General features: G+C 46.1%; 1 protein-coding gene across 3 annotated transcripts in view; it reads right to left on the bottom strand.

Annotated features, from left to right (window-relative positions):
* The window catches only part of MLH3 (mutL homolog 3), a 31,440-nt gene extending 11,823 nt beyond the window's left edge, over positions 1-19,617 (bottom strand). For 2 of the 3 annotated variants that reach the window (XM_077463640.1, XM_077463642.1), the window contains exons 1-5: positions 19,486-19,617; positions 12,957-15,558; positions 11,238-11,330; positions 7,750-7,814; positions 6,728-6,832 (exon numbers count right to left, since the gene is read on the bottom strand). In XM_077463640.1, the coding sequence (XP_077319766.1) occupies positions 6,728-6,832; positions 7,750-7,814; positions 11,238-11,330; positions 12,957-15,483 (2,790 nt within the window). In that variant the 5' untranslated portion in view covers positions 15,484-15,558; positions 19,486-19,617. The remainder of the gene's footprint in view (positions 1-6,727; positions 6,833-7,749; positions 7,815-11,237; positions 11,331-12,956; positions 15,559-19,485) is intronic. The other variant, XM_077463641.1, reaches the window with a different exon arrangement.
* Between the last annotated feature and the right edge of the window lie 94 nt (positions 19,618-19,711).

Here is a 19,711-nt window from a genome sequence, read left to right as displayed (position 1 = left end):
CTAATAATGCATTATGCTCGTAAAAAAAAAAAAAAAAAAAAATAACGAAATTTTTAAAAAGTGTCATGGCAACTCCACTTTAAAGAGGAAGTAAACCCTGATGAGTTTACTTCCTCTTTCATTCCCTGCAAAGGTAAAGCATAATGGACTACTATGCATCGCATAGTAGTCCATTATGTGTCACTTACATGACACAGGAGCCAGCTAAGTCACCGATGTCCCCTGTAGTCCGGCGCATCCATCTTCTCGATGGGTCTCGCTGCTCCGCCGCTGTCATTTAGCGAAGTCACGATGACGTCCCTCCCGCGCATGCACACGGGAGCCGCCACGCGCGGCATATTCGCCGTTGACTGTGCCGCGCTTAGTGCGCCTCTGTTTACGGTGCATGCGCCGTAGACAGCGGTGCCTGTCTTTCGGCAAATATCTCCTAAACCGTGCAGGTTTAGGAGATATTTCTTGGACCTACAGGTAAGGCTTAATCTAGGCTTACCTGTAGGTCAAAGTGTGTTGTAAGGGTTTACAACCATTTTAAACTCCCTGCATTTACACACAGAAGCTTATCCCTTTGATCTAAGAATGAAGAGTTACAATGTTTCTAGTTATCTACTAGCACAGACAATGGTGTTAAAAACTTGGCAGACTGCCCAATTCTCTTTCTTTTGACAGCTGAGCGAGCAGAGAACTCTCTACACTTGTTACATGAAAGAATTGGGAAACTCTACAATAGAGATCTGAGGGGGGTTGAATCAAGAGCACGATTTTTTAACAATTGTGCAGCTCTACTGTCCAGTCAAACCAAACCTGTCTCAAGTCTGCGAACACTGGGTCAAGTCTTGTAAGACATGTTGTTAGCCCTTCCCACCTCTTAAGCCTATTGGTAAATAAGGTTGCTCATTAAGAGTCCAGTAAAGAGGCACAGGAGGCAGAGCCAAGATCAACACATACAGTGCCTTGAAAGAATTCCTACCCCTTGAAATCTTCCACATTTTTTCATGTTACAACAAAAAAAAAAAACTAAATGTATTTATTGGGAATTTTTGTGATAGACCAAAATAAGTGGCACATAATTGTGAAGTGGAAGGAAAATGATACATAGTTTTTAATTTTTTTTACAAATAAATATGTGAAAGGTGTGGGGTACATTTGTATAGCGCCCCCCTGAGTCAATACTTTGTAGAACCACCTTTCACTGCAATTAAAGTTGCAAGTCTTTTTGGGGATGTCTCAACCAGCTTTGCACATCTAAAGAGTGCCATTTTTGCTCATTCTCCTTTGCAAAATAGCTCAAGCTCGGTCAGATTGGATGGAGAGCGTCTGTGAACAGCAATTTTCAAGTCTTGCCACAGATTCTCAATTGGATTTAGGTCTGGACTGTGACTGGGCCATTCTAACACATAAATATGCTTTGATCTAAACCATTCCATTGTAGCTCTGGCTGTATGTTTAGGGTCGTTGTCCTGCTGGAAGGTGAACCTCCGCCCCAGTCTCAAGTCTTTTCGGACTCTAACAGGTTTTATTCTAAGATTGCCCTGTATTTGGCTCCATCCATCTTCCCATCAACTTTGACCAGCTTCCCTGTCCCCACTGAAGAAAAGCATCCCCACAACGTTATGCTGCCACCACCATGTTTCACGGTGGGGATGGTGTGTTCAGGGTGATGGGCTGTGTTAGTCTTCCACCACACGTAGCGTTTTGCTTTTAGGCTAAAAAGTTCAATTTTTGGTCTCATCTGACTGGAGCACCTTCTTCCACATGTTTGCTGTGTCCCCCACATGGCTTCTTGCAAACTGCAAACGGAACTTCTTTTGGTTTTCTTTCAACAATAGTTTTCTTCTTGCCAACCTTCCATAAAAGGGCAGATTTGTGGAGTGAACGACTAATAGTTGTCCTGTGGACAGATTCTCCCACCTGAGCTGTGGATCTCTGCAGCTCCTCCAGAGTTACCATGGGCCTCTTGGCTGCTTCTGTGATTAATGCTCTCCTTGCCCGACCTGTCAGTTTAGGTGGACGGCCATGTCTTGGTAGGTTTGCAGTTGTGCCATACTCTTTCCATTTTCGGATGATGTATTGGAACAGTGCTCTGTAAGTCCTTCAAAGCTTGGGATATTTTTTTATAACCTAACCCTGCTTTAAACTTCTCCACAACTTTATCCCTGACCTGTCTGGTGTGTTCCTTGGCCTTCATGATGCTGTCTGTTCAGTAAGGTTCCCTAACAAACCTCTGAGGGCTTCATGAACAGCTGTATTTATACTGAGATTAAATTACACAGGTGGACTCTACTAATTAGGCGACTTCTGAAAGCAATTGGTTCCACTAGATTTTAGTCAGGGGTATCAGAGTAAAGGGGGCTGAATACAAATGCACGCCACACTTTTCAGATATTTATTTGTAAAATATTTTGAAAACCATTTATCATTTTCCTTCCACTTCACAATTATGTGTTACTGTGTGTTGGTCTATCACATAAAATCCCAATAAAATACATTTACGTTTTTGGTTGTAACATAACAAAATGTGGAAAATTTCAAGGCACTGTAACTTCACCTGCCCAAATGATTGGATCTACAGTTTGATTTGTCAGCTCTTGTATATATTTTCCTAGGGGCCCTTTTGCAGGGGCGTTCAGTCTTGATCGCTCTGTCAGTTTTCCAGACGGATCTAAACTGGACCACAGTGTATGCCTATAGGTGGGTGGATGTAAAAAGATGACCATACAGACCCGTTTTTTTTAGTCAGAAAATTAAGTTCTGCTAGATCATTTTACACTGGTCACTTTTGCAGGTATAACAAAAAAAATGTAAAACATAAAAAATAAGAATTTAAAATCCAGTATTACACTGTCTCACCCTGCTCTGCACATGCTCAGTTTGGCCCCTATTTTTAGGCATTTCTAGGCACTACCTAGTTTGTAGAGGTCAATCTGCTGACAGTCTTAAAGCAGAATTAATTTCTCCTATCCTTTACAGCCAAGAAACTGCTTCTGTTTGATGTGACCGGTACCAATTATGGCATTCTAGTAATGTAACTGTTGTTTTTCAAACTATTAAATTGATGGCTTTAGTTCTGTTATATGATTTACTGCTGTTTAGAGGTTCTGGGCTTCAGCAAAATCGTAGCCAAAAACCTGAGGAAAGAGGAACAATACTGGAGGCAATTTACAGCACTCACTCATTTTGGTAATGTGAAATGTACTGTATGTTCCTTGCTAAATATCATTACTTATTATCAAGTTGTTATGGGTAAAGTCCTGCTTTAAAGGGGTGGGTCGAGCGGAAAAAAAAAAGGCAGCAGCTACAAACACTGTAGCTGCTGACTTTTAATAAGCACCTTTCTAGGGTCCCGCGATGTCGGCCGCCCTAGGCCGACCCGTCCCTCTGCTCTCGGGTCCCGGCGCCGCCATTCAAAGTAAGGGAAACAGGCAGTGGAGCCTTGCGGCTTCACTGCCCGTTTCCTACTGCTCATGTGTGAGTCGAGCAGCACCTTGTGAATGGGGCGCGCTGTGTTGACATACAGTTCCCACAGCACACTGCGCCCCATTCCCCAGAAGACAACGTGAGGAGGAGAAGACAGAAGATCATCGTGGAAAAGGAAGAGGCAGATTAGGATGATCTGCCTAGCAACAGCCATTTCTGGTAAGTGAATTTTTCTTTTTTTTTGCAGCCTTTTTATGCATTTTTTTTTTTTTTTTTTAGGCTGGACCTCCCCTTTAAACACTTGCTGACTGCCCTATAGCACTTCTACTTACTTACTACTACATACTGCTGCAAGGCGACAACTGTGCACAGGATTGCATATATTTATTTATTAATATATATATATATATATATATATATATATATATATATATATATATATATATATATATATATATATATTTCGGCGGACAATCCGGCCGTTGGTATGCCAGTCCGCCGTACTTTTGAAATGAGCGGACTTTTCCCGCGCGGAGAAAAGTCCGCTCATTTTGAGCGCGTCTCTAGGTAGACGGGGCCAGCGAAGGAGGTGTCGCTGGCCCCGTCACCTGGTATGGACTTAAAGGGGAACCCCAACGCCGAAGAAATCGGCGTGGGGGTCCCCCCCAGGTCCACATCAGACCCTTGTCCGAGCACGCTACCCGGCCGGCCAGGAAAGGGGGGGACGAGCGAGTGGCCCCCCCCCTCCTGAGCCATACCAGGCCGCATGCCCTCAACATGGCGCGGCCCCCCCACCCCAAAGCACCTTGTCCCCATGTTGATGAGGACAAGGGCCTCTTCCCAACAACCCTGGCCATTGGTTGTCGGGGTCTGCGGGCGGGGAGCTTATCGGAATCTGGGAGCCCCCTTTAATAAGGGGGCCCCCCGGATACCGGCCCCCCACCCTATGTGAAAGAGTATGGGGTACAATGTACCCCTACCCATTCACCTGTAAAAAAAAAAGTAAAAAAAACACAACACACAAGGGTTAAAATAGTTTATTGCACAGCTCCGGGGGTCTTCCGTCTTCGGGGGTCTTCTTGCCGGACTCTTCCTCGTCGCCGCCCTCTTCTTCCGACTTCGGGGGTCTTGTCCCCCTCTTCGGTTCTTCTTGCCGGGCCACCGCTCCTTCTTCTAGCTCTTTTACAGGCGGTGGTCCGGTCTTCTGTCGCCACTTTCACTGTCTTCTGTTCTTCTCTTCTTCTCTTCAGATGTTGCCTCGTCGCATCCTCCGCTCACAATGGCACGGACGCGACGCGCAGTGACTTATATAGGGACATCACCGGATGATGTCCCCGCCCATTATGGTGTCACAGTCCCAGAGGATGCTGGGACTGTGACATCATAATAGGCGGGGACATCATCCGGTGATGTCCCTATATAAGTCGCCGCGCGCCTTGTCCCAGTCATTGTGAGCAGAGAGAGCGACGAGGCAACATCTGAAGAGAAGAAGAGAAGAAGAGAAGAACAGAAGGCGGCGACAGGGGCGATAAAAGACCGGGCCACCGTCTGTAAGAGAGCTAGAAGAAGGCGCGGTGGCCCGGCAAGAAGAACCGAAGAGGGGGACAAGACCCCCGAAGTCGGAAGAAGAGAGCGGCGGTGAAGAAGAAAGCCGGGCTCCTCCGCTAGAAAAAGAGCTAGCAGAAGATAGCGGAGGAGTCCGGCGAGAAGACCCCCGAAGACGGAAGACCCCTGGAGCTGTGCAATAAACTATTTTAACCCTTGTGTGTTGTGTTTTATTTTTACTTTTTTCCACAGGTGAATGGGTAGGGGTACATTGTACCCCATACTCATTCACATAGGGTGGGGGGCCGGTATCCGGGGGCCCCCTTTTTAAAGGGGGCTCCCGGATGCCGATAAGCCCCCCGCCCGCAGACCCCGACAACCAACGGCCAGGGTTGTCGGGAAGAGGCCCTTGTCCTCATCAACATGGGGACAAGGTGCTTTGGTGTGGGGGGGGGGTCGCGTGCTCGGACAAGGGTCTAATGTGGACCTGGGGGGGGACCCCCATTTTCCGGCGTTGGAGTTCCCCTTTAAATCCATACCAGGTGACGGGGCCAGCGACGTCTCCTTCGCGGGCCCCGCCTACCTGGAGACGCGCTCAAAATGAGCGGACTTTCCTCCGCGTGTGTGGGCGAGTCCGTTCATTTCAAAAGTACGGCGGATAGTCCGGCGGACTTAGTACGCCGTATTAGTCCACTGAAAAAGTGCCGTGTGTGGGCAAGTAGCCCGTTCGTAAAGTCCGGCGGGAAGTCCGCCGGACTAAGTCTGCCGGATAGTCCGCTACGTGTGTACACTGCAATAGTCTACCACAATATCACCGCCCTGCTACAAGTCACCGATCGTCGGCATTACTAGTATAAAAAAAAAAAAAAAAATACATAAATATATCCCATAGTTTGTAGACACCATAACGTTCGTGTACACCAATCAATATATGCTTATTGGGATTGTTTTTTTAACAAAAATATGTAGCAGATTTTATATTGGCCTAAATTTATGAAGAAATTCGATTTTTTTTATTTTATTATTGGATATGTTTTATAGCAGAAAGTCAAAAAATATATAAATATCTTTTTTCAAAATTGTTGCTTTTTTTGTTTTCAGTGCAAAAAATAAAACAGGAGGTGATCAAATACCACCAAAAGAAAGCTTTATTTGTATGAAGGGAAATTATATAAATTTGATTTGGGTAAAGTATCGCACGACCGAATTGTCAGTTAAAGTCACGCAGTGCCGTATCGAAAAAAAAAGGCCTAGTCACGAAGGGGGGAAAATTTTACGGAGGTCAATTGGTTATGCATTCACCCATATGAGGGCCGTGTTTTGCTTGGTGTTTCATGTATCCATGAGCAGGCATCCCATTCATGTCAACTGGGACACAGCTACTTACCCCAATTTTACATCCATGTGGGGGCGAGTCCCTGAACGCAGACAGTGTGACTTCAGGAATATGCACCTGCACCCACAAAAGTGCTAATGGGAGGCTGTAAGCCCTGATGAAACACTAAAGCACAATGTCCGGAAAGTATTCAGGCGCTCAACTTTTTCCACATTTTGTTATGTTACAGCCTTATTCCAAAATTTATTAAATTCATTATTTTCCTAAAGATTCTACAAATAATCCCCCATAATGACAACGTGAAAGAAGTTTGTTTGAAATCTTGACAGTCTAATATCCAGAGAGATAGATTTCCATAATAAGAGCTTCAGGAGTGCTACAACTGTCCACAGCAAGCTTTGCCTCCTCCATTATAACGTATGGTCAACGTACCTCCATGCTGTGAATCATCTCCTTGGTAAATCGATATGGGTACAATATATTGTGTATCTTCACAGCCACAGAGTCTGAACGGTCCTTACCGATGTCCACTGCCAGCTGCCACAACAAAAATGTGCAATGCAACTTAAAACAAACTTTTATAAAGAAACAAAGCCATATGCAAAGTGCTGTGGGCCAGGACCAATGGTGATCTCTGTAGAATGAGTGTGATGTATACAGGTAATCATTATACACTATGAAGTCAAATGTATGCAGACATCTGACCATCACGCCTATATGTGCTTGTTGGAATTTCCATGAAAAAACCATGGTGGCAATTAATATGAAGTAGGCACCCACTAGTGCCTTGACCCCCCCCCCCCCCCCAACACAGGAGAGGGTTAAAATAATAAAAATCCATCAAATGATACAGAATGACATCCAAAAACACATCAACCGTAGATTGGCCGAGATTAGTCGTAAGCAAGCGATTATGACTAAGCAAATTTGGAATCGTGAAACGAGTTAATCTCTGCCAATCCGTTGTTGATGTGTTTTTGGATGTCATTACATATCGTTTGATGGATTTTTATCTTCAATTAAGCGGCTTATTTTCTTCACACCTGTTAGTGCGGTCAACCTTCTCCTGTGTTAGTGGCTCTTCATTCATATTGCTGACTGGACTCGCACTTAAAGGTTGGAGAAAACAATTGTGCTCAACTGGAGCGGTTTAGCTGCCTTCCCTTACCTGTTATCATCCCCCACCCCACTCTACTGGGAAGGCTTTCTACAAGATTTTGGAGTGTGTTTGTGGAAATTTGTGAGGTCACGTGCAAAAGTCCAATGAAACCCAATGGTGTTCAGTAGGGTTAAGGTCAGAACTTGATGCAGGCCAGTCTCTGTGAGTACTGGGTGATATCTTACAAACTCCCATTGTATATATACAGTATATAAAGGGATTGTGTGTGTGGTGGTAAGGTGTGAATTTTCTGACCTGCCAGTATAAAATATCAGGGGCCACATGGATCACTTACTTCAAGATGTCGGGCAAACACTGGATTCTGCCACTTTGAGTACATCATCTCTAATGAGCCGTCACCTATAAAAAAGATATTCTCCATTACATTGAGGGTATTGGAAAGGACAGTCCTCTGTATCAGGGAGGAGTGGGGGAGGAGGGGAGAGGGCAGTCCTCCGTATTAGGGAGGAGTGAGGGAGGAGGGGGAGGGAGGACAGTCCTCTGTATCAGGGAGGAGTGAGGGAGGAGGGGGAGGGAGGACAGTCCTCTGTATCAGGGAGGAGTGAGGGAGGAGGGGGAGGGAGGACAGTCCTCTGTATCAGGGAGGAGTGAGGGAGGAGGGGGAGGGAGGACAGTCCTCTGTATCAGGGAGGAGTGAAGGAGGAGGAGGGAGGACAGTCCTCTGTATCAGGGAGAAGTGAGGGAGGAGGGGAGGGAGGACAGTCCTCTGTATTAGGGAGGAGTGAGGGTGGAGGGGGAGGGAGGACAGTCCTCTGTATCAGGGAGGAGTGAGGGAGGAGGGGGGAGGACGGTCCTCTGTATCAGGGAGGAGTGAGGGTGGAGGGGGAGGGAGGACAGTCCTCTGTATCAGGGAGGAGTGAAGGAGGAGGAGGAGGGAGGACAGTCCTCTGTATCAGGGAGGAGTGAGGGAGGAGGGGGAGGGAGGACAGTCCTCTGTATCAGGGAGGAGTGAGGGAGGAGGGGGAGGGAGGACAGTCCTCTGTATCAGGGAGGAGTGAGGGAGGAGGGGGAAGGAGGACAGTCCTCTGTATCAGGGAGGAGTGAGGGTGGAGGGGAGAGGGCAGTCCTCCGTATTAGGGAGGAGTGAGGGAGGAGGTGGAGGGAGGACACTCCTCTGTATAAGGGAGGAGTGAAGGAGGGGGAGGAGGACAGTCCTCTGTATCAGGGAGGAGTGAGGGAGGAGGGGGAGGGAGGACAGTCCTCTGTATCAGGGAGGAGTGAGGGAGGAGGGGGAGGGAGGACAGTCCTCTGTATCAGGGAGGAGTGAAGGAGGAGGAGGGAGGACAGTCCTCTGTATCAGGGAGGAGTGGGGGAGGAGGGGAGAGGGCAGTCCTCCGTATTAGGGAGGAGTGAGGGAGGAGGTGGAGGGAGGACACTCCTCTGTATAAGGGAGGAGTGAAGGAGGGGGAGGAGGACAGTCCTCTGTATCTGGGAGGAGTGAGGGAGGAGGGGGAGGGGGGACAGTCCTCTGTATCTGGGAGGAGTGAGGGAGGAGGGGGAGGGGGGGACAGTCCTCTGTATCTAGGAGGAGTGAGGGAGGAGGGGGAGGGGGGACAGTCCTCTGTATCAGTGAGGAGTGAATGAGGAGGGGGAGGACAGTTTTCTGTATCAGGGAGGAGTGAAGGAGGAGGGGGAGGGAGGACAGTCCTCTGTATCAGGAAGGAGTGAAGGAGGGGGAGGGAGGACATTCCTCTGTATCTGGGAGGAGTGAGGGAGGAGGGGGAGGGGGGACAGTCCTCTGTATCTGGGAGGAGTGAGGGAGGAGGGGGAGGGAGGACAGTCCTCTGTATCAGGGAGGAGTGAGGGAGGAGGGGGAGGGAGGACAGTCCTCTGTATCAGGGAGGAGTGAGGGAGGAGGGGGAGGGAGGACAGTCCTCTGTATCAGGGAGGAGTAAGGGAGGAGGGGCAGTCCTCTGTATCTGGGAGGAGTGAGGGAGGAGGGGGGAGGACAGTCCTCTGTATAAGGGAGGAGTGAGGGAGGAGGTGGAGGGATGACACTCCTCTGTATCATGGAGGAGTGAAGGAGGGGGAGGGAGGGCACTCCTCTGTATCAGGAAGGAGTGAAAGAGGGGGAGGGAGGACAGTCCTCTGTATCAGGGAGGAGTGAGGGAGGAGGGGGAGAGAGGACAGTCCTCTGTATCAGGGAGGAGTGAGGGAGGAGGGGGGGGACAGTCCTCTGTATCAGGGAGGAGTGAAGGAGGAGGGGGGAGGACAGTCCTCTGTATCAGGGAGGAGTGAAGGAGGGGGAGGGAGGAGAGTCCTCTGTATCAGGGAGGAGTGAGGGAGGAGGGGGAGGGAGGACAGTCCTCTGTATCAGGGAGGAGTGGGGGTGGAGGGGGAGGGAGGACAGTCCTCTGTATCAGGAAGGAGTGAAGAAGGGGGAGGGAGGACAGTCCTTTGTATCAGGGAGGAGTGAAGGAGGGGGAGGGAGGAGAGTCCTCTGTATCAGGGAGGAGTGAGGGAGGACAGTCCTCTGTATCAGGGAGGAGTGAGGGAGGAGGGGGAGGACAGTCCTCTGTATCAGGGAGGAGGCGGAGGGAGGACAGTCCTCTGTATCAGGGAGGAGTGAAGGAGGAGGAGGGAGGACAGTCCTCTGTATCAGGGAGAAGTGAGGGAGGAGGGGAGGGAGGACAGTCCTCTGTATCAGGGAGGAGTGAGGGAGGAGGGGGAGGGAGGACAGTCCTCTGTATCAGGGAGGAGTGAGGGAGGAGGGGGGAGGACGGTCCTCTGTATCAGGGAGGAGTGAGGGTGGAGGGAGGACAGTCCTCTGTATCAGGGAGGAGTGAAGGAGGAGGAGGAGGGAGGACAGTCCTCTGTATCAGGGAGGAGTGAGGGAGGAGGGGGAGGGAGGACAGTCCTCTGTATCAGGGAGGAGTGAGGGAGGAGGGGGAGGGAGGACAGTCCTCTGTATCAGGGAGGAGTGAGGGAGGAGGGGGAAGGAGGACAGTCCTCTGTATCAGGGAGGAGTGAGGATGGAGGGGGAGGGAGGACAGTCCTCTGTATCAGGGAGGAGTGAGGGTTGAGGGGGAGGGAAGACAGTCCTCTGTATCAGGGAGGAGTGAGGGAGGAGGGGGGAGGACAGTCCTCTGTATCAGGGAGGAGTGAGGGAGGAGGGGGAGGACAGTCCTCTGTATCAGGGAGGAGTGAGGGTGGAGGGGGAGGGAGGACAGTCCTCTGTATCAGGGAGGAGTGAGGGAGGAGGACAGTCCTCTTTATCAGGGAGGAGTGAGGGTGGAGGGGGAGGGAGGACAGTCCTCTGTATTAGGGAGGAGTGAGGGTGGAGGGGGAGGGAGGACAGTCCTCTGTATCAGGGAGGAGTGAGGGTGGAGGGGGAGGGAGGACAGTCCTCTGTATCAGGGAGGAGTGAGGGAGGAGGGGGAGGGAGGACAGTCCTCTGTATCAGGGAGGAGTGAGGGAGGAGGACAGTCCTCTTTATCAGGGAGGAGTGAGGGTGGAGGGGGAGGGAGGACAGTCCTCTGTATTAGGGAGGAGTGAGGGTGGAGGGGGAGGGAGGACAGTCCTCTGTATCAGGGAGGAGTGAGGGTGGAGGGGGAGGGAGGACAGTCCTCTGTATCAGGGAGGAGTGAGGGAGGAGGGGGAGGGAGGACAGTCCTCTGTATCAGGGAGGAGTGAGGGTGGAGGGGGAGGGAGGACAGTCCTCTGTATCAGGGAGGAGTGAGGGTGGAGGGGGAGGGAGGACAGTCCTCTGTATTAGGGAGGAGTGAGGGTGGAGGGGGAGGACAGTCCTCTGTTAGTCTCTACCTCTCTGGCTGAGTGGGCCTCTCTCTGAACTGGCTCTGGGTAAGAATGGCTCTAGCAGCTCAGTCCTAAACGGATGACATTGGTACTGGAATCCTAGATGAAACAAAAAAAATCTACTGCTGTTATACAGGTCAGCCTGATTCCTCTGTTGTCAGAGCATAGGTATTTTATGGGGAATTTCTGCAAATCTTAAAACCAATTCACTAACAAAGAAGGAGCACATCTGACCAGCATATGACATCTATGGCTTAAAGTGTATCCAAATTCAAGAACACATTTCATGTATTGCAGCTGACCAGTCCTCAGATATGGTGGCTGCATTTATTTATTTTTCCGGGTTCCCCCTACCTTCCCTTTATTTACACCGGGTAATCCTGACAGTAACACACTTTGGGGTCATTTCACAAATTTTACCGCATGCGATGAAAGTATCACATTACTCATTTTCATAAATGATTGCATGCGTTAAACTAAGTCCAATTCACAAAAAAAGACCCTTGGTTGGGGGTTGTGGGGGTCTGTGGTCAGGGGGCTTATCTGAATTTAGAAGCCCCCTTTAACAAGTGGGTCCCCAGATTCCAGGCCCTCCCAAGTGAATGATTATGGGGTACATTGTACATTCCCTATTTTGTTCAAAATTTTTAATTGTCTGCTTTTTTATTTTTTTTACAATCAGCTGTGAGGGGGTAAGCCCGCTCACAGCTGATGAGTCATTGGTTGTTAAGGACGTGGGGGCTGGCTTCCCGACCCGCTGCTAGGCAAACAGCTATTTGTCGAAGACAAAGGGCAAGTTCTGTGGATGCTACATCAGCTCATCACCATAGCGATTACATACGCTAATCTATATGTCTTTGGGTGATAAGATCTCCTGTATATATATTTTGAATGATATTATCTGATCTGTGATGTAATGCTGAGGTAGATCCTTATATGCGTGGATAGTTTCTGTGTCAAAACTTTTAACTATCCTATTATGTATGTTTTTTCATATTTTGAATAAATTTATATAAAAAACAAAAAACTACTACTCTCTATACTCTTGAATTTACCTGGTGCCTTTAAAATCCCAAAGTCCCTATTTTTCCTTTTTTTTAAAAGACAAATCCTGGTCTGCTTATTAGCAACCAGCTCAATGCGGTACTGCATTAAATAATGCAGTAATTACTGCTAAATCAAATACCGCATTCAGTATTGAATGGTGAGTTCTTAGTGAATTGAACTTTCACGACTGATTTACCGCATGCAGTATTTTACCGCATTTTATTTGCCATTATTTAACTCTTAGTGAATTGATCCCTTTCTGTTATAGAGTGACAATACTCACTAACTGTACTGTATTTATGGAGGCACAGGAGGTGTAGGAGAGGACAACAGAACACCTCCCAATCTCATTACATTGAGAGGGGTGTTGTGAAGTTTTCCAAGGAAAGCTGGGAAGCCTGATACTATTATATGTTTGATATTCAGTTCATCTCACAGGAAATTACAAAGACAGTGAATTTCTGGAAGGCTCAACAGGTACTTTCTGTATTTTAAAAAGTGTACAAAAAAAAAAAAACTGAAAACGAATGCAGCTACCACATCTAAGGACTGGTAGACTGCAATATATTACATTTTTTGTTCTTGGGTCTAGATATCCTTTAAAAATTCAACCTAATGGATATGACACTGTAAACTAGGTAAGAGTGAGGCCAGCTTTCACAAATGGATGGTACGTACCATTATTACAGACCACCTGGACAGACAAAGTGGATAAATCTTTGGTACAGGCCACAGTTTGATCCACCTGTGGGGCACTGTAAGTACTGAGTCCAGTGCAGGGGTTGATAAAGACATTCCTCCCCAGACTTTGCTCATAATGTTGCAGCCACTCTGGGGAGGAATTCTGTGCTTCCTTCTCTTCTTGGTGGATTCCTGTCTGTGATGTTCGTGGCTCCAGTTCATCTTTTTCTGGCTCACAAGCCAAGCCTCCTGTGTCCATATTCACATTTGCACATATCTGAATGTTGCTGGAGGGTGCTGCGGTTTGGGGAAGTTCAGACATTGAGTGGTCAGTGTCATTTTTTGGCTGTAACTCTCCAGATCGTATCTCCAGAGGGCGACAGGCCAGGTCCATGTCCTTTTTTAGTCGACACAGCTTAGTTGATAGGGAGCTGTGAAATTTGATGGTTCCTGGCTCCTTTTCCCTTAAATTTGCATAGCTGGATAGAGTCAAGGGACTGGCAATCACAGCCCTCTTCTCACTCTCAGCGTGGAACACAGTCTGTTGCACAGCTGGCTGTATGCGTTCATTTGAAGGACACAAGGCTTCTACCCTGGCTGATTCTGCTCCATCATGGACTAGGCCAACAGGGGCTGCAGCCCCCTTCTTTCCATAAGATCTTTTGAATTTATCCAGAGATCCTAGGCCCACTGGCAGATGCAACTTCAATGGGTTTTTTTTCACTGAGAGCTCTGCAGGTACGGTGGTTGTTTTAGAAATTGTTATACTGGTAGGATGATCTGCACTGTTTCTGTGTGCTGAATGCAGAAAATGGGGTGTGTGGGTGACAGCAGATAAACAGCCTGGTTCTCCATCAGAAGTGTGCATACCCCAGGATGGAGGCTTATAGATTCTCTGATCTGATCCCTCCAATTCTGCATTTAGACTTATATTTAAAAGCATGCTTTGTGCTGGATGATGTTCCAGCGAGCTTCTGGAAGTGACAAACTCCTGGTCATTTCTACAGGATTCCAATCTAGAGCAGCCAGCTGTGACACCATGATGACAGAGTCTGTTTTGCTGCCCAGATAATTGCTTGACTTCTTCATCTCCATCTGACTCAAGGTTCAGCTTTCCTGACCTGCAGGGTGTAAAATCAGAACTAAAATTCGGACAGTCCAGTTTCTCCTTGTTGTCCATCTGTGAGGTAGATGATGACAGTGAAATAGCTTCTCCGCTGGCAACCTTGGTATCAGTTGTATCCTCAATTGCAGAACTCTCCACCATATGTGCTGAAATCACATTTTTCCGACACACTGACTTTGATCGGAGGCTGGTTGGGTCAGGGTAGACCAATATTGACTCGCTAATGCCTCTGGAATTTGATGGCTCTGAATTGTCTTCAGGTGACGATTCATGGCCTGATAAACTGACCTGATGCTTCTGATTAAATTCACTGATATCTTCTTTAGAAGGTTCTAAATACAGGTTCTCTTTCTTCAGGAAGTTCTTTACCCCCTGCTCTACACACAGAAGCACAGAGCCCCAGTCCTGGAATTCAATCAATGTTTTATTAGGCTCAAAGCAGATATCATACTCATCATACGGGCACTGGATATTGAGCACAAAAATGCCATGCAACTCAGAGCTCGTCCGGTGGGAGCCAGGGCTGCAGCTTGTGCGGACTGTTTGGCTGGCTTTTGGCCGGCATATCACACTTTCTTTCCTCAAAAGAGAGTCAATGAGTTTGTGTAAGTGTGTTTTCAACACCAGTCGACTATTGACATACAAGAACTGTATTGTTTTGTTGTAGTGTCCTTCGGAACTGATAAAGCCAGCAATCTTCAACCTGTCCTGTGTATGGTGGATCTCTCGAAGGTGCTGGGATTTCATCAGGCCATAGATCTGGCAGAAGCGTGAACACACATCCCGAGTTTTTGGCAGCTGCAGAACCATAGAATGAAGAGCGTCATTCTTCAAAGAAAAGGAGATGGTTGGTTTCATGAGAGAAGCTGCTTCCACCTTCCGACGAATCCTCTCCAGTTCCAAGACAGGATCCACACACCCCCTCCGCACGGGCAGATTATAGAAGAGGTTATACAGTGACACAGTGGTACCAGTGCTGGGGCGCGTCACCTCAGCCTGCTGCACCGGAAGTGGCTTCCCGTTCTGGAAAAGTTTGTTGAATGTTTGGCCGGTAGGTTTCTGCTTGGAGGAGATCTCTACAATGCTGCACACATCGGCCATGCTGGCGATCGCCTCCCCACGAAACCCATAAAATTTTAAATCTTCTAAGTCCTTCAGGGAATGGCACTTACTGGTGAAGTATCTCATCCCCACTCTTTCAATGTCCTCTGGGCCCAAACCGCAGCCATTGTCCACCACCTGTACCCTAAAGATCTCAAGGTCAACCCGTACTGCAATACACGTGGCCTGAGCATCAGCACTGTTCAGCAGAAGTTCTTCCACACACTGATTGACCGATGTTATAGCAATTCCTGACCGCAAACGACATCTGACATCCTCTGGCAAGACGTGGATCATCCTAAGCAAGACAGTACATAGGAACGTGGAAATGGACCTCCATCTTCACAGACCCATACTGCTATAGATACTTGACTGAAAAAAAAAAAAAGAAAAGAAAAGAGAATCAGATTAACACAGAAAACTATACAAGGGGCGATATAGTGTAAGCCCTTGTACACACGGTCGGAGATTCCGACGGAATGTGTCCTATCGGACCGTTTTGTCAGATAATCCGACTGTGTGTGGTCTCCATCGGACTGTTTCCGTCGGAGTATCCGATGGACCAAGTTTTCCAATTTGTCCGTAAAATTTTCCGACAAAATGCTCCTATCGGACATACTCCGATCATGTGTAGCCTACTCCGGCGGACAAAGTGCCACGCATGCTCAGATCAAATTCCTAGACCAAAGCTATTGGCTACTAGCCTGAACGTAGTCCCGTAACAAAATAACATCATCACATTATGTACAATCGGATTTTCCGACAACTTTGTCCGACCGTGTGTATGCAACAGTTTCGGACAAAATCCGTCAGACAAAATCCAACGGATTTGGTTGTCAGAATGTCCGACTGTGTGTACAAGGGCTAACAGGGGTACATAACATGTGATATGGTGTAATGTGGATATACTGTATGCAATGCAATATGGTGTAATTTAAGTATATACAATGTTAATGCTAGAATAGAGGCATATACAATGTGATATGGTATAGTAGAAGTACAGTAAAACCTAGAATTGCAAGCATAATTTGTTCCGCAAACGTGCTTGTAATTCAAAGCACTTGTATATAAAAAGCAAATTTCCCCTTATGAAAAAACACAAACCTTTACAACAACTTTAAATGTAACAATAATGCTACACTTAGAGGCACAAAAAACATTTATTGGCGCACTCCAGCTGGGGTTGTTTCTGCTAAAAAGTCCTAATCAGGCAGCGATTTGACCACCAATACATAGCCCATTGGTCTGTGATATGCAAGTCTTTAAAAGGTAAAAAAAGAACACTTTCAATGGTTGCTGGCTCACATGAGAGCTAGAAGGGCCATTTAAGTGTAGTATGATCGCAGTTTTAATGTAAAAATTTTTTTAAAAAATAAAGATGTATTGACAATCAGTGTTAAAAACAATATCTAGCATTAAGGAGTCTGGTGCTCATCCGCCATGCTTCCGGAGCATAAAGTCGCTGGTGTATACGTGGCCAGAGATCCGGGGGCGCTTTCTGGAGAACTCAGAGAAATCCCCAGCTGGGTGGGGCAGGCATTTGGAGCACCCAGAAGTGATGTCAACAGTTCCCCAGTGTCTCCGAGTTCTCAGGGAAGCGCTGGGAGCCACCATCCGCCCCCCACCCCCGCACGTTTTTTAATAAAAAAATAAGAAAACAGTAAAGTTAGCGCAATTTTTTTTTATATTGTGAAAGACAATGTTACACCGAGTAAATTGATACCCAACATGTCACGCTTCAAAATTGCGCCCGCTCGTGGAATGGTGACAAACTTTTATCCTTAAAAATCTCCATAGAAGACATTTAAAAAAAATCTACAGGTTGCATGTTTTGAGTTACAGAGGAAATCCAGGGCTATAATTATTGCTCTCACTCTACCGATCGTGGCGATACCTCACATGTGTGATTTGAATACCGTTGTCATATGCGGATGCTACTCACGTATGCATTCGCTTCTGCGCGCGAGCTCGTCGGGACGAGGCGCGTTTAATACATTTTCTTTTTCTTATTTTTTTTTTTTATTTCACTTTTATTCCTATTACAAGGAATGTAAACATCCCCTGTAATAGAAAAAAAAAGCATAAAGCATGACAAGACCTCTTAAATATGAGATCTGGGGTCAAAAAGACCTCAGATCTCAAATTTACACTTAAATGCAATAAAAAAAATTTTATGTCATTAAAAAAAGCCCGGAAAGGTTTTCCTGCGTTGTTTTAACTGACAATTGCGCGGTCATGCGACGTGGCTCCCAAACAAAATCAGTGTCCTTTTTTCCCACAAATAGAACTTTCTTTTGGTGGTATTTGATCACCTCCGCGGTTTTTATTTTTTGCGCTATAAACAAAAAAAGAGCAAAATTTTGAAAAAAACACATTATTTTTTACTTTTTGCTATAGTAAATATCCCCAAATATATAAAAAAACATGTTTTTCCCTCAGTTTAGGCAGATACATATTCTTCTACATATTTTTGGTAAAAAAAAAAAAAAATCGCAATAAGAGTTTATTGATTGGTTTGCGCAAAAGTTATAGCGTCTACAAAATCGGGGGTAGTTTTATGGCATTTTTAATAATTTTTTTTTTTTTTTACTAGTAATGGCGGCATTCATCGATTTTTATCGTGACTGCAACATTATGGCGGACACATCGGACAATTTTGACACATTTTAGGGACCATTGGCATTAATACAGCGATCGATGCTATAAAATTGCATTGATTACTGTAAAAAATGTCACTGGCAGTGAAGGGGTTTACCACTAGGTGGTAGTGTAGGGGTTAAGTGTTCCTAGGGGTGTGTTTCTAACTGTATGGTGGCGTGGGTGTGTGTGACACCATACTGATCTCTGCTCCAGATGACAGGGAGCAGACGATCATTGTGCTGTCACTAGGCAGAACGGGGAGATGCTGTTTACATGGGCATCTCCCCGTTCTTCAGCTCTGTGACACGATCGCGGGTATCCCTGTGGCGATCGAGTCCGCGGGACCCGCGACCACGGTCACGGAGCTCTCGGCAGGTGCACGCACAGCGGGAAATTCAAAGCAAGGTACGGGTATGTTACTTTGCCCAGCAATGCCATTCTGCTGACATATATGTGCAGGAGGCGGTCGGCAACCGGTTAAGAGCTATGGGCGGAAGTGACGTTTTGAAAATAAATAAATAAATAAAAATATATAATGTATAATGTTTGGAGGTCTAATGCTACAAACAAAAAGTGCCAGAAAAGGCCTGGTCAGCAAGTGGATAAAATACAATGTTACAGTGGTATATACAGGGTGATAAATACGATGTAAAAGAGGTATATCCAGGGTGACAGGAACACATACAATGTAATAGAGGTATATATATAAGGGTGCTAGAGGTATATACAATGTAATGGGAGGTATATACAATGTTATAGAGGTATATACAATGTAATGGGAGGTATATACAATGTTATAGAGGTATATACAATGTAATGGGAGGTATATACAATGTTATAGAGGTATATACAATGTAATGGGAGGTATATACAATGTTATAGAGGTATATACAATGTAATGGGAGGTATATACAATGTTATAGAGGTATATACAATGTAATGGGAGGTATATACAATGTTATAGAGGTATATACAATGTAATGGGAGGTATATACAATGTTATAGAGGTATATACAATGTAATGGGAGGTATATACAATGTTATAGAGGTATATACAATGTAATGGGAGGTATATACAATGTTATAGAGGTATATACAATGTAATGGAGGTATATACAATGTTATAGAGGTATATACAATGTTATAGCGGTATATACAATGTAATAAGCAGTGTATAGAATGTATTAGCGGTATATACAATGTAATAAGTGCTGTATACAATGAACAGAGGTTTATACAATGTAATAAGAGGTGTATACAATGTAATAGAGGTATATACAATGTAATGAGAGGTGTATACAATGTAATAGGGGTATATACAATGTAATGAGAGGTGTATACAATGTAATAGAGGTATATACAATGTAATGAGAGGTGTATACAATGTAATAGAGGTATATACAATGTAATGAGAGGTGTATACAATGTAATAGGGGTATATACAATGTAATAGGGGTATATACAATGTAATAGGGGTATATACAATGTAATGAGAGGTGTATACAATGTAATAGAGGTATATACAATGTAATGAGAGGTGTATACAATGTAATAGAGGTATATACAATGTAATGAGAGGTGTATACAATGTAATGAGAGGTGTATACAATGTAATATGATGTCAGGGGGGCAGTAACAGTAATGAAATAGATGTTTTACCTCAGTTAGTTCAATGAACTTTCTTTATCCATCAATCAAAACGGGTTTCCTGGTTACAGGGGGCGGGACTCTTCCCTTCTTCCTGGTTACAGGGGGCGGGTCTCTTACCTTCTTCCTGGTTACAGGGGGCGGGACGCTTCCCGGTTACTGGGGGCGGTTTCCTAGCACTGTTTTGGTCACAGAGGGCGGGCTCTTCCTGATTCCAATAGGCAGGTCCTCGGATTGT

The sequence above is a fragment of the Lithobates pipiens genome, unplaced genomic scaffold (genome assembly GCF_037356315.1).
Source record: "Lithobates pipiens isolate NorthernLeopardFrog02 unplaced genomic scaffold, aLitPip1_a1.2 Scaffold_30, whole genome shotgun sequence".
NCBI lineage: Eukaryota > Metazoa > Chordata > Amphibia > Anura > Ranidae > Lithobates > Lithobates pipiens.
The sequence above is the reverse complement of the archived record's forward strand: the minus strand, read 5'-3'. Positions and strand labels throughout refer to the sequence as shown.